The sequence below is a fragment of the Rhinopithecus roxellana genome, chromosome 11, assembly GCF_007565055.1.
Source record: "Rhinopithecus roxellana isolate Shanxi Qingling chromosome 11, ASM756505v1, whole genome shotgun sequence".
NCBI lineage: Eukaryota > Metazoa > Chordata > Mammalia > Primates > Cercopithecidae > Rhinopithecus > Rhinopithecus roxellana.
The window spans coordinates 112789938-112804500 of record NC_044559.1 but is presented as its reverse complement, the minus strand read 5'-3'; the positions used below and the strand labels follow the sequence as shown (position 1 = coordinate 112804500).

The window sequence follows — 14563 nt, the reverse complement described above, 5'->3', positions numbered from 1 at the left end:
ATATCTATTGTAGATGTGAAAACATATGTCCACACAAATACTTGTACACAAATGTGCACATCAGCATTATCCATGATCAACAAAGGACAGAAACAACCCAAAGTCCATCACCTTATGAATGGATAAACATGTGGTATATCCATACAATGGAATATTGTTCAGCCATGAAAAGGGATGAGGACGCTGGGCACGGTGGCTCACACCTATAATTCCAGCACTTGGGAGGCTGAGGCACAAGAATTGCTTGAGCCCCGGAGGCAGAAGTTGCAGTGAGCCAAGATAGTACCACTGCACTGCAGCTTGGGCTACAGAGTGAGACTCCATCTCAAAAAAAAAAAAAAAATTCTCAGAGACAGGGTTTCACCATGTTGTCCAGTCTAGTCTGATGCCTGACCTCAAGCAAAACCTTTGTTTTTGTATTTTTTAATAAGAGACAGGGTTTCACCACGTTGGCCAGGCTGGTCTCGAACTCCTGACTTCAGGTGATCTGCCTGCCTCAGCCTCCCAAAGTGCTGGGATTCCAGGCGTGAGGCACTGCAGGAAGGTGATTGACTCTTGGTCTTGCTGTCTTTAAAGGGCTCTGGGACGCGTGGCCCCAGGGGTTTGTGTTTGGCTTGTCAGTGAGCATCAGCTGGGAGCAGTGCCTCAGGTTAGCTGTTCTCTGGTCGCTGTCAGCACGACCCACACGTCTGTGTGTCGCCCTGGTGGGTGTTTCAGTCATTATGGGCCCTCCTTGCCTGACATTTGGATCAAAACTCCATTGATCCCCTCTTCCTCCTCGCCCCCACCCATGCTTCAACCCTGAGGACCAGGGCACTAATGTCCCTGGAGCAGGTGCCAGGACCCCCTTGACACAGCCCTTGGTCTCTGGAACCCTGACTGTTAGGGTAAGCCTTCTCAGCAGCAGATCCCCAGACACGGACATTGGAAAGGCCACTCCAAGACCGTCTCAGCCAGGGCCCTAACTACAAGCTCTGCTTCTGGAGACATTTGCCAGGTGCCAAAAACATCTCCGGTGCTCTGTCCAGGAGCAGCCAATAGAGAGGGCAGCCCGGCCCCCTCCTCCTCTACCCTATTGGCATCCCAGCCTCCTGCCTCTCTCTCTCTTCCCTCCCCGCTCCTCCCTCTTGCCTGGGCTGCCTGCCTCAGAAGTAAGGACCTGGGAGGGTGCAGGACGCCTGGTCTGCCCTGTGGGTCCTGGACAGAGCCCCCACCTCTGCAAAGATGACTTGGAGACAGGCCCTCCTGCTGTCTTGCTTCTCTGCCGTGGTGCTCCTGTCTAGTGAGTACGGGAGGGTCAAGGCAGAGGGTATTAGTTACATGGTAAGGGAGACTTCCCATGCACAGGTAGGGCTGCTCAGGAGATGCAGGTAGAAAGGGGTATGCTTATTTGTTAAGGGGTGTGTGTGTGTCTGGGTGTGTATATGTGTGTGTGTGTGTGTGTGCAGAACACAAATGTAATACAGAAAAAAAAAAAAAAGTAAGGAAAGAAACAATAAAGCAAAAAAACCCAAGCTAACTTGCTTGGTGGGTTCCTGGGGAGACTGGCTCTGCAGCTGGTATGTGAGACACCACGGGCCCCCTGCCAGGGCCTGGCAGGACGCTTAGCCTGGAAAGCAGGATGGGGGCTCAGCTCAGGGTCTGGGCTCCCCTCTGACGCTGCAGCCTCACTCTGTGCCCTTGTCCTGCAGTGCTGAGAGAGGGAACCGGTGCATCTGTAGGCACCACACAGGCGGTGGAAGGAGAGGCGAGTGAAGGTGAGTGCAGGGGCCACCCACGGGGCAGGGCAGGTGCAGCCAGTGAAGCAGCAGCCCCGACATCCCCATGCTGCTGGTAACAGGCCTCTCCTGGGTTTCAGATGCAAAACAGAAGATTTTCATGCAGGAATCAGATGCCTCGAATTTCCTCAAGAGGCGCAGCAAGCGGTCCCCCAAGCCCCGAGATGAGGTCAATGGTAAGGATGCTGGAGGGACCCCCCATCACCACCTCTGCTTGCACGTCCGGCTCCTCCTCTCCCACAGTCAGCCAGGCGGTAGGATGCAACCAGACACCAAGGGCTCACCCCAGGTCCTCGGGTTTCAAAGGGACTGCAGCTCTGAATGAGAAATTACACCCTATTTCCTGACCATAGGTCGTACATTGGATTGAATACTTTGTCAGGGTAAGGAGGCCCCACCTCTGCAAAGATACTTGGAGACAGGTCCTCTTGTCCCGCTTCTTGGCTATGTTAAATTACTACATTAAATGCACCTAACAGGGATAAAATGCATTCGATTTCAGAAAGGTGTAGGGAGGGAAATCTATGTTCCGGTCTGGAGGAGCTCCACACATCAGTGTGGGCTTTGCGAGTACTGGCACAGCACACCTTCTGTGTAAAAGCAACAGCTTCGCACAAGGGGAAGGCACAGGACACTGGGTGCTGAGAAATATGGATTTGGGGACAGCTGTGCTGCTAAGTGGCCTTGGCTACTTCCTCCCTCTGGTCCTAATTTCCTTATTTACAAGCCTCTGAAAGAGCTGTGTTCAACCAGCAGAGTTTTTTTTTAAGTTTTCATTTTCAGTGCACTGGGGTGAGCCTGTCTGCCGCACAGCCTGCTGTAGGGCCTGTGGAGTCCCGGCTTCAGGGTCCTCATGCCCTTGACCTGTCAACCCCTGAGGGCATTTGAGTTTCTACTCCTGAATCTGCTGCTTCTAAGACGCTGAGCTCAGACCCTACCGCCCAAGTCTCTGGCTTGAGTCTTTCCTCCTCGTGCCTGTGCGTGAATGAACTCTTTGTGTTCTTCACGGCACTCAGCAAGGTGATTTGCTTGGTAAAAATAACAGGACTGTTTTCAAATGATGGGAAGAACAGAGATAGAAATGCTTGGAGATGAAATTTCTTTAAAAAAAAAAAAATTTGATAAGCATAACAATGCTAGGAAAACCTCCAGGCCTCATACAACTTGATATTTAAAAGTTGGTCAATGTCAAGAAGCACTGAAAGGTTGGGAGGGAGGCTGGACTATTCTCGATCAACATTGGAGAAGGAATCTTCTGACAGACTTCCAGGAAAAACAGGCATGATTTTAGGCCAGGCAAATAGCTTCTGTCCTCTTTTTTTTTTTTATTTGAGATGGAGTCTCACTGTCACCCAGGCTGGAGTGCAATGGCAGGATCTTGGCTCATTGCAACCTCCACCTCCCAGCTTTGGGTAATACTCCTGCCTCAGCCTCCCATGTAGCTGGGATTACAGGCACTTGCCACCATGCCTGGCTAATTTTTGTATTTTTGTAGAGACAGAATTTTGCCATGATGGCCAGGCTGGTCTCGAACTCCTGACCTCCTAAAGTGCTGAGATTACAGGCATGAGCCACCGCGCACAGCCTCTTCTATCCCCTTAAGCTGACTCCAAACAATGAGCTACACCATTTAACCTGAAGTTCCTCACCTGGGACAGAAGCTCGGTGTGTCTATTAGTCATGGGAGGTGCAGGACAGCCTGGAGAACACCCAGATGTGTAAACGCCTCTGTTGTCACCCGGTCAACTTCTGTGGATGGCAGGAGGGCAGTGCCCAGCGATCCCTCAGGTTGGATAAAGGGCAGGTGACAGACACTTCAATCAACTTGAATTTGGAACCAGGAGACAGGCATCTGACATCTCTACGCCTCTGGGATAAAGGCGAAGGTTACTTCAGGGTGAAAAGAGAGTGTGATGAATGCATGTTCTTGAGAAGGAACGTACACAATGCACAGAATGACGCATAGTATAAAATTACTATCTTGTCCTGAGGATTAAATTGTTACTCTTCATAACCTCAAAGCTCCAGTTTGTGGCACCTCTGAAAAGGCCACTTGGGAAGATTGTTTCCTGTCCTGAGTACACAGGGGACAGAGAATGCTTCTTTAGGAATTGGCAGTGACTTACTAAGTACCCGCTTCCTAAACCCTAAGCCCCCGCACCTCCCACAACGGCTTTCTGGTACTTGGAGCAACATCAGGACCCACAGTGGATGGGAAGAGGGAAGCTGAGCCGGCAGTGGCGTGTGGGAGCCTGGTGTCCTCGCTCTCCCCCAACCTGCTGTGTGACCTGTGTTAGGTCATGCATGTCTCTGAGCCTGAATCTCCTCTGAGAAATGTGTGGATGCCGAGTGAGAGGTGGGGCATGGATATGGATGGGATAACCAACCCCTCCTGACAGACTCAAGTTTCTCGCAACTAAGTAGGTAACGCCAGACGTTTGGGAAGAAACATTCCAGACGTCTGGAATCTGTACTAAGCCCAGTTCACAGCTAACTTGATTTTTAATCTGAGTTAACTTAAATAATAAAAAAGTAACAGAAATAACTAGTATTTATATAATTCATTAATTAATGTAAGCGTCTTACTTTCAAGGAGGACTTGAGATAGTTTCTGTTTGTTTGTTTGTTTGTTTGTTTTGAGACAGAGTCTTGCTCTGTCGCCCAGGCTGGAGTGCAGTGGCGCGATCTCAACCTCCACTTCCTCGGTTCAAGCAATTCTCCTGCCTCAGCCTCCCAAGTAGCTGGGATTACAGGCACCTGCCACCATACCCGGCTAATTTTTGTATTTTTAGTAGAGATGGGGTTTTGCCATGTTGGCCAGGCTGGCCTTGAACTCCTGACCTCAAGCAATCCGCCCGCCTTGGCCTGTCAAAGTGCTGTGATTACAGGCATGAGCCACCGCGCCTGGCCTGAGATGGCTTCCAATATTATCATTTTGCAAAGACTTTTCGTTGTTTCTCCCAGCACCCCTGTACTGTGGGTAGGGGGATAGGGAACCATGACTTTCCCCAGTTTCTCTGCTTCCTTCATCACCCCCCAGCCTCCTCTTGCATATCAGAGTTGATGGGGCAAAAAAACAGTACCTCCGTCTGCCCCATTTGGTGTGAGAGGAATCCCACTGTGAGACTGTGAGGTGTGCTGAGGCACCGGTTCTTCTTGCCCTAGACGTGGCCTCCCTGGCCTCTTGGGTTTCTGCAGTCGAAGCTCGCATTGGGGGAAATACCTTGGAAGTAGGGACCTTTATATTGCTTCCTCCAGACAACCGGGAATTTTTATTCCAACAGCTGTAATGCTTGGTAAAACTTGTCTTGTATCTTTCTCCTTAGTGAACTATAGGTCTCTTAAGCAGAGGGAAGGGTTTTGTTTATTTATTTTTTGAGGCAGGGTCTCGCTCTGTTGCCTAGGGTGGAGTGCAGCAGCGCGATCACAGCTCACTGCGGCCTTGAACTCCTGGCCTCCAGCAACCCTCCTGCTTTAGCCTCCTGCTTTAGCCTCCCTGGTAGCTAAGCTCAGAGGCGTGAGCCACCATACTTGGCTGAAGGGATGGAATCTTTCTTACTTGGCTTTTTAATTCCAGTGCTTAGCCTACATCCTGGCCGTGATAAGTGTTTGAAAATGTTGCATGGCTGTGAGATGAAGTTGGATTATTCCTTTACGGAATTCATTTCTCAGCATAGGATTTCTGGTTTCCTAGTGGCCTGGTATACATGGATACACCACCAACTTTATCAGCAGAGCTAAATCATTTTACTCTTTGGGGCCTCTATCTTCTCACCTGCAAATGAGGCAGCTGGATCCGACAATCACCTTAAAGTTTTAAAGTCTATGGCAGGAGTAAATAATTTCAGGGAAGTCTTCAACCACAATCCCCCACAAACCACTCACCCCCCAACCAGATGTGACTTCTCAGACGAACTGTGTTCCCCTAAGTGTGTGCCCCTAAACGTCCTCATTCCTGGGGGGCAACTCTTGCTTCTTTTCCTTTCACAGCGGAAAACAGGCAGAAGCTTCGGGCTGATGAGCTGCGGAGAGAATATTACGAGGAACAAAGGAATGAATTTGAGAACTTTGTGGAGGAACAAAACGATGGTAAGAGCTCTTCAGCCAGTGTCTTCAGGGAGGTGGCGCTTTGGGGAGAAATCACATGGTTTGTTTTCTCTTCTTCTACCCAACTTTTTGTGTGTGTGTGTGTGTGTTTTTGAGACAGAGTCTTGCTCTGTTGCCCAGGCTGGAATGCAGTGGCGCTATCTTGGCTCACTGCAACCTCCACCTCCCAAGTCCAAGCGATTCTCCTGCCTCAGCCTCCAGAGTAGCTGGGATTACAGACGCCCTCAGCTAATTTTTGTATATTTAGTAAAGACAGGGTTTCTCCATGTTGGTCAGGCTGGTATTGAACTTTTAATTGGAGGAGGGAGGAAAGGGAAGGTCTACTTTCAATTCATACCCACGAGAGCCTTGAAAAGAAGGGAGGGCCAGGCTCAGTGGCTCGTGCCTGTTATCCCAGCACTTTGGGAGGCCGAGGCGGGTGGATCATCTGAGGTCAGGAGTTCGAGACCAGCCTGGGCAACATGACGAAACCCCCATCTCTACTAAAAATACAAAAATTAGCTGGGTGTAGTGGCACGCAGACTGAGGCAGGATAATCACTAGAATTCAGGGGCAGAGGTTGCAGTAAGTCAAGATTACGCCACTTCACTCCAGCCTGGGCAACAAGAGTGAAACTCCATCCAAAAAAAAAAAAAAAAAAAAAGAAGGGAGAAAAATGGCTACACAGAACTCAAGAAGGTGTGGAAGGGGACAGAATACCCTTATTCCCATTGGCTTGGGGACTGTGGGGATGGGGCAACTGTTTGCTGACTGTGTGGATATAAAACTCCTTTCCCTCCCTCCTCCTACTTGGGCATCACCGTGCCAGTCTGTGTTCTCCGTCTAAGCACGAGAACTTAGGCTTCAGTTCCTTGGTAGGATATTGGGCAGATTCCAAACTCACTCACAGGTGCCTTATATCCATGTCAATGTCCTGGCTCCAGGTCCTTCTCCGTCCTGGAAAATCAAGGCCTTCATTGACCTATTCAATGTACTCAGCATCTTTACTTACTGGCAGAAGCAAACCAGGAAAACCGAACTCAGAAAACACCTTGCCTTCTACCCTCTCACCCCACCCCCAGCATTAACATCTACAGCCCATCTTCAGGCTCCAACTCATCCAAAAACATCAGATCCCCTGAAAATTTTCGTACGGTTTTCTTGTGGCTTTATGCTTCTCCTATTTGTATGCTCTTCTCTAAGCCTTGGTCTTTTGTTTACTAGCAAAAAATAAAGAGTAGGAAAGGCCCAGGGAGGCCAAGAGTTTTCAAGGGCTGAGGTGGGCGGATCACTTGAGGTCAGGAGTTTGAGACTACCCTGGCCAACATGGCGAAACCCCGTCTCTACTAAAAATACAAAAAAATTAGCCAGGGGTGGTGGTGCACACCTGTAGTCTGAGCTACTCAGGAGGCTGAGGCAGGCGAATTGCTTGAAACTTGGAGGCGGAGGTTGCAGTAAGCTGAGATCACACCACTGCACTCCAGCCTGGGCAACAGAACCAGACTCTGTCTTAAAGGAAAAAAGGCCCAGAGAGACCAGTGTCTTTGGCCAGGTAATCTGCACACTTCATTCCTGCCCTCAACCCCTCAGTAGACAGGGTTCCTGTCTGCTCTCAGAAAGTGCTGGCTGCACCAGGGCTCAGTGGAGGATGGTACGGCTGGGGACACGGGTAGTGGATGCCCTGCCTTTGAGCCACAGCCTCCCACGGGGTGGAATTTAATTTTGCTGTCTATGAAGTACCCTCAAGGGTCACCCACACCAAACATCCTTAGGACCATTTAATGGGGATCAGACCAGTATACTAGAGAATGTGTGTGTGTGTGTGTTTATTTCTTTTCCTTTTTTTTTTTTATGGGGACGGAATCTTGTTCTGTTGCCCAGGCTGGAGTGCAGTGGCATGATCTCGGCTCACCACAAACTCCACCTCCGAGTTCAAGAGATTCTCCTGTCTCAGCCTTCCGAGTAGCTGGGATTACAGGTGTGCACCACTATGCCCAGCTAATTTTTTGTATTTTGGGTAGAGACAGGGATTTATCATGTTGGCCAGGCTGGTCAGGAACTCCTGACCTCAAGTAATCTGCCCATGTCAGTCTCCCAAAGTGCTGGGATTATAGGCATGGGCCACTGCACCTAGCCCTGTTTATTTATTTATTTATTTGTTTATTTGGTCTTTCTCCAAATTTCAAGACAGTAATACTCCTGAGGAAAATCACCTGGTACTTGCTGGGTGCACGTGAACTTGGACGTGAGGCCCCAGTTTAGGTCGCCTTTGTTGGACAGAGTTAGCTCTTTCAGTTCTCCTGGCTGTTTGCTTTGATAGACTGGGGAGGCAGCACCCTCGGAAGGCATTTCCTAGTGAAAAGGAAATCACCCCTGCTCAAGTGCTACAGGGTGTGCCCATTGCCCTGCAGGTGGCACCTGGCTGAGCCCTGCAAACAGGTGTTAGGCTTGGATCCTGGCAAATGAAACTTCCTTAGGAACGTACTGGGAAAACTTCAGGCTGTGACAGCTTGGAAGCACATACTTCTGCTAGAGATGTGTTTATCTTGGTGGGCAGCTTGGGGAGAAGCATTTAAAAGTTGAAAATGTGGCCTTCAAAATTCCTTCAGTGTGATTTGGACTCATACTATTAAAATAGTATTCTATTTTGAGCAGTTTTAAATGTTTTAGGTCCAAAACTCCAGCATGTCGATGGAAAAACGTTCCGTTTTCCCTTTCATGATGAATGCGGGATGCAGGGTTGGGCACCTGCTGGTCCTCTTACCGGAGAGGGAGACAGGAGGCCTTAGGTCTTGCCCACAGAGATGGAGAAAATACAGGCCTTTGGGGAATGCAGTTCCAGAAGCTGTTGTCCTGGAGCCCTTGCTCTGCCAGGCACTGTAAGGGGCCACCTAATCCTCACAATCTGCCTCTGAGACAGGTCTTGTAATTTCCAGCTCATGGTTTCAAAAATTGAGGCTCAGGCTGGGCACTGTGGCTCACACCTGTAATCCCAGCACTTTGGGAGGCCAAAGTGGGAGCATCACTTGAAGCCAGGAGTTCAAGACCAGCTTGGGCAGCTAAGCGAGGCCCTGTCTCTACAAAAGAAAAAAAAATTCAATTAAAAAACATAAGGCGGGCATGGTGGCATGTGCCTGTAGTCCCAGCTACTCTGGAGGCTGAGGCAGGAGGATGGCTTTAACCCAGGAGTTTGAGACCAGCCTAAGCAACATAGACACCGTCTTACCAAAAATGAGAAAATTAGCTGGGCTGGTGGCATGTGCCTGTAGTCCCAGCTACTTGGGTGGTTGACAGAAGATCACTTGATCTTGGGGAGTTCAAGGCTAGAGTGACTATGATCATGCCACTGCACTCCAGCCTGGGCAACACAGCAAGACCCTGTCTCAAAAACAAACAAACAAACAAACAAACCCACATCAAAAATAAAAAACTGAGGCTTAGAAAGGATACACGAATACCCAAGGAGATGTAGGTAGTAGATAGCCCTGGCATTAGAACCCCAAGGCTTATTTGCCAGCAAAGCTCCTGTTCTTGTAAATCAAGGATGAGCAAATGCAGAGAGGTCTTTTTGGAGAGCTTCTTTGATCCAGGAATTGGCCCCTGGATGGAGTGAGTGAGAAAGATAAAGCAGAGTAGCCCTCAGGGGGTCTCCCCAGAGCTCCATCAAGGCAGGGGTCACAAGGTAGAGCAGGCCTGGCCTCCTGAGGATGAGTTTTGGAAAAGGTGGAAATCATATCAATCTTCTCTCCTCTCCCTTGCCTTTGGCTCACAATGTTGCACAGGGTCCTGCTTGCCTGAAACCATCCCTGGGGCTCAAGGTGTCTGACTTCTAAGTCCTCCTCTGAGGCCCCTGACATACCTGTCAGTCAGGACCCTAGTTTCAGCTAGCTGTCTTATCTAACCGAGTCACCTACTCTTTCTTTTTTTTTTCTTTTTCTTTTTCTTTTTTGACGGAATCTCGCTCTGTCGCCCAGGCTGGAGTGCAGTGGTGCAGTCTCAGCTCACTGCAACCTCCACCTCCCAGGTTCAAGTGATTCTCCTGACTCAGCCTCCTGAGTAGCTGGGATTACAGGCCACCACACCCTGCTAATTTTTGTATTTTTAGTAGAGACGGGGTTTCACCATGTTGGCCAGGCTGGTCTTGAACTCCTGATTTGAGGTGATACGCCTGCCTTGGCCTCCCACAGTGCTGAGATTATAGGCGTGAGCCCCTGAGCCCGCTTCCGAGTCAACTATCCTAAGGGTTATTGACAGCAGTTGGATATTTGACATCTCCCCAAAGTACTTACTTCATAAAAGGATGCCCACCAGGCACCACGTCTCAAGCCTGTAGTCCCAGGACTTTGGGAGGCCAAGGTGTTTAGCCCTGGCAACATGACGAGACCCTGTCTCTACTAAAAATTAGCCGGGCATGGTGGTGCACGCCTGTAGTCCCAGCAACTTGGGAGGCTGAGGCTGAAGAATCACTGGAACCCAGGAGGCTGCAGTGAGCTATGATTGCACCACTGCACTTCTTCTGCTTGGGCAATAGAATGAGAACTTGTCTCAGAAACAAAAACAACAAAAAAAGGAATGCTGAATCAACTTCTACGTCAAAACCACACTCTCAGGGTTGGCAAAGAGTAGCTAGTCTACTGGGCTTGAGAAATGTCCGAAAGAGCTGAAGATGAACGCACAAAGCTCTGCCCTGGGCCTGGCTCTGTGAGCTCCAGGCTGCCCCTGGGCTATCAAGTACCTAATGGGATTTTCAGCACCAAGGGGAGCACCAGCTCTGTGCCCACATAGGAAGGAAACACTCCTGGCAGCTGTGGTGCCTTAACATGCCCTGCTCACTGGGCCCTGCACCCAACTGGGCCAAGGTGAGACTAGGCCTGAGCACGCGGCTCTCACGGGTGCTAAAGACCAAAGCAACATTCTCATTCCTCATAAGGACTTCCCATCCTTCCAACATCTTTGACAAATGCATTTTAAAAATGTGGTAAAACACACATAACATAAAACTTGCCATTTAAACTCTTTCTTTCTCTTTCTTTCTTTCTCTCTCTCTGTCTTTCCTTCCTTCTTTCCTTCCTTCCTTCCTTCCTTCTCTCTTTCTTTCTTCTTTCCTTCCTTCCTTTCTTTTTTTCTTCTCTTTCTTGTCTTTCCTCTCTTTCTTTCCCTTCCTTCCTTCCTCCCTCTCTCTCTCCCTCCCTTCTTTCCTTTCTTTTTTAGATGGGTTTTGCTCTTTTGCCCAGGTTGGAGTGCAGTGGCGTGATCATAGCTCACTGCAGCCTCAACCTCCTGGGGTCAAGCGATCCTCTCACATCAGCCTCCCAAGTAGCTGGGACTGTAGGCATGCGCCATCACACCTGGCTATTTTTTTTTTTATTTTTTGTAGAGACAATGTCTTGCTACACTGCTCAGGCTGGTCTCAAACTCCTGGCTTCAAGCGGTCCTACCAGCTTGGCCTCCCAAAGTGCTGGGATTACAGGTGTGAGCCACCACGCTGAGCATAAACTATTTTTAAGCATATGATTCAGCAGCATTTAGTACATTCACTGTGCAACAATCATTGCTATTTCCAAACCTTTGCATGGCCTCAAACAGAAACTCTGCATCCATTAAGCAATAACTTGCCATTCCTCCCTCCTGGCAGCCTCTGGTAACCTCTCTCTCTCTTTTTTTTTTCCTGTTTCTGTAAATTTGCCCAATCTAGGCCAGGTGCAGTGGCTTATGCCTGTAATCCCAGCACTTTAGGAGGCCAAGGCAGGTGTATCACTTGAGGTCAGAAGTTCGAGACCAGCCTGGCCATCAGGGTGAAACCCCGGCTCTACTAAAAATACAAAAATTAGCTGGGCATGGTGGCATGTGCCTGTAATCCCAGCTACTCGAGGTGGAGGCAGGAGAATCGCTTGGAACCCAGGAGGCGGAGGTTGCAGTGAGCCGAGATCGTGCCACTGCACTCCAGCCTGGGTGACAGAGCTAGAGTCAAAACAAAAGCAAAAACAAAAACTTGCCCATTCTAGATATGTCATCTAAGTGGAATCACAATATTCATCTGCTTGCATCGGGGCTTATTTCACTTAACAGAATTTTTTTTTTTTTTTTTTTGAGACAGAGTCTCACTCTGTTGCCCAGGCTGGAGTGCAGTGGCCATATCTCCGCTCACTGCAAGCTCTGCCTCCCGGGTTCACGCCATTCTCCTGCCTCAGCCTCCCGAGTAACTGGGACTACAGGCACCCGCCACCACACCCAGCTAGTTTTTTGTATTTTTTTAGTAGAGATGGGGTTTCACCATGTTAGCCAGGATGGTCTCGATCTCCTGACCTTGTGATCCGCCCGTCTCGGCCTCCCAAAGTGCTGGGATTACAGGCTTGAGCCACCGCGCCCGGCCAACAGAATATTTTTAAGGTTTGTCCATGTTGTAGCATGTGCCAGAACTTCATTCCTTTTACACACACACATTTTGTTTCTCCATTTCTTTGTTGATGGACACTGGGGTTTTTTCCACCTCTTGGCTATTGCGAGTAGTGCTGCTATGAACATTCACGTACAAGTATCCGTTTGTGTCCCTGTTTTCAATTCTTTTGGGCATATTCTTTTTTCTTTCTTTTCTTTCCCTTCCTCCCTCCCTCCCTCCCTCCCTCCCTCCCTCCCTTCCTTCCTCCCTCCCTCCCTCCCTCCCTCCCTCCTTCCTTCCTTCCTCCCTCCCTCCCTCCTTCCTTCCTTCTCTCCTTCCTTCCTTCTTCCCTTCCCTTCCCTCTTTTTCTTTCTTTTTCTTTTTTTGAGACAGGATCTCACTGTCACCCAGGTTGAAGTGCAGTGGCATGATCTCAGCTCACTGCATCCTCCACCTCCCAGGTTCAAGTGATTCTCATACTTCAGCCTCCCGAGTAGCTGGGATTACAGGTGTGTGTCACCACACCTGGCTAATTTTTGTATTTTTTAGTAGAGACGGGGTTTTACCATGTTTGCCAGGTTAGTCTTGAATTCCCGACCTCAGGTTATCTGCCGGCCTCGGCCTCGCAAAGTGCTGGGATTACAGGTATGAGCCACCCCACCCAGCCACTCCCAGCACTTTGGGAGGCTCAGGCAGGAGGGTTGCTTGAGACTAGAGTTGGAGACCAGCCTGGACAACACAGTGAAATTCCATCTCTACAAAAAAATTAAAAAATTAGCCAGGCATGGTGGCACAGGAGGCTGAAGTGGGAGGATCGCCTGAGCCCTGGGAGGTTGAGGCCGTGGTGAGTCATGATCATGCCACTGCACTCCAGCCTGGGTGACAGACGGAGACGCTATCTCCAAACAAAACAAGAAAGAAGGAAAAAAAAGAAAATTAATTCAGAACAGTGTGGAGGAAAAAACTCCAAGTCGACAATGATTTCCTTCATGTTTTCAAGGCATGTTTTGTAGTCCCTTATTTTTCTTACATGCCCTTCCAATAGTCCATTCCTGCTACTGTGCTGTTAATTTTTCATCCTGTGTCTTGGTTGTTATGTCTTTGAAACAGGGTTGCATAAGCCTCTGCCCTCCTATACTGGCTGTGCAGGCAGAAGAGCCTGAGATGCCCAGCCCTGGTCTCCACCTGCCTGTGACCTTTGCCCATCTGGGCCTGACCTATATACAGGGCCTGCCAGCTCACATGCTCTGGATCCCACCAGCCCGGGCCTTCTCTCACCAGGCTCACCAGCACTCTCAGTGCAGGTCACCACAGGACAGGGGTTTGGCTGACAGCTGCTGGGCTCAGTGGCGGGTCAGAGTCCCCCTGTCCTAACAGGTGGCTTTGTCTTTCCTCCCCAGAGCAGGAAGAGAGGAGCCGGGAGGCTGTGGAGCAGTGGCGCCAGTGGCACTATGACGGCCTGCACCCATCCTATCTCTACAGTCGCCACCACATCTGATCCCATCGTGAAGCCAGCCAAGAAGATGAAGCTTGTAGCACATATTAGCATCCCCGTGTTCCAGCAATCTTTCCCATGCAAACTGGCCCGTCAAGAGGGTCTCGGCCTGGGGTCTGCAGTGGCCGGCAGCCCTGGAAAAGACACATGCCTTTCCTTCCAGTGTATGAAAGTGCTCTGACTTTCACCTCTTTGCAGACCATCTTCTGAGGTGAGCAACTGCCTGCAGGGCCTCCTAGCACCAAACCTACAGTGGCTTCCCTGGCTTCGTTCACAAGCAAAAGAATCACAGTCAAGAATCACATATTTGCTTATGGCTTACAAATAAAAATGCTGAATCAACCGTGTGTATTATCATCTCAAATCTCCAGCCGAGGAGTGTCATGCTGTCTCCCCTGAGCGATGATGTGATTCTCGCTGAATTGGGTGTTTGAAAGCTTGAACTTGAGCAGCATTGCTCACTCTTCTCAATATGTCTCATATGCCACTGAATATGCTAGAGTTGACTCACCCAGTCCTCTATCAGTGTCATCGATTTCTGGACATGAAATGCTGGGTTATAATTTTTTTTTTTTTTTTTTTTTTTGAGACAGGGTCTCACTCTGTCACCCAGGCTGCAGTGCAGTGGCAAGATCATGGCTCACTGCAGCCCCGACCTTCCAGGCTTAGGTGATCCTCCCACTTCATTCTCCCAAGTATCTGGGACTACAGGCACATACCACCATGCCCAGCTAGTTTTTGTATTTTCAGGAGAGACAGGGTTTTGCCATGTTGTCCAGGCTTATCTTGAACACTTGAGCTCAAGCAATCCACTCACCTTGGCCT

At 49.5% G+C, this 14563-nt stretch overlaps 1 protein-coding gene across 3 annotated transcripts; it reads left to right on the top strand.

Annotated features, from left to right (window-relative positions):
- The first annotated feature begins 1112 nt into the window (after positions 1–1112).
- UCMA (upper zone of growth plate and cartilage matrix associated) lies at positions 1113–14081 on the top strand. 3 transcript variants are annotated; one of them, XM_010365948.2, is made up of 5 exons: positions 1113–1282; positions 1692–1757; positions 1859–1954; positions 5769–5867; positions 13644–14081. In XM_010365948.2, the coding sequence occupies exons 1-5, from the start codon at positions 1225–1227 to the stop codon at positions 13739–13741; spliced, it is 417 nt and encodes a 138-aa protein (XP_010364250.1). In that variant the 5' UTR covers positions 1113–1224; the 3' UTR covers positions 13742–14081. The 3 variants fall into 3 exon arrangements, with proteins under 3 accessions (XP_010364250.1, XP_030797056.1, XP_030797057.1); XM_030941196.1 differs by lacking the exon at positions 1859–1954; XM_030941197.1 differs by lacking the exons at positions 1692–1757; positions 1859–1954.
- Positions 14082–14563: the final 482 nt, after the last annotated feature.

Excerpts from the sequence above, each read along its gene's own strand:
- UCMA (XM_010365948.2), top strand. The coding sequence starts at position 1,225 with ATGACTTGGAGACAGGCCCTCCTGCTGTCTTGCTTCTCTGCCGTGGTG. Across the intron at positions 1,955-5,768 it reads GCCCCGAGATGAGGTCAATG|CGGAAAACAGGCAGAAGCTT; the intron begins GTAAGGATGCTG and ends TTCCTTTCACAG. Across the intron at positions 5,868-13,643 it reads TGTGGAGGAACAAAACGATG|AGCAGGAAGAGAGGAGCCGG; the intron begins GTAAGAGCTCTT and ends TTTCCTCCCCAG.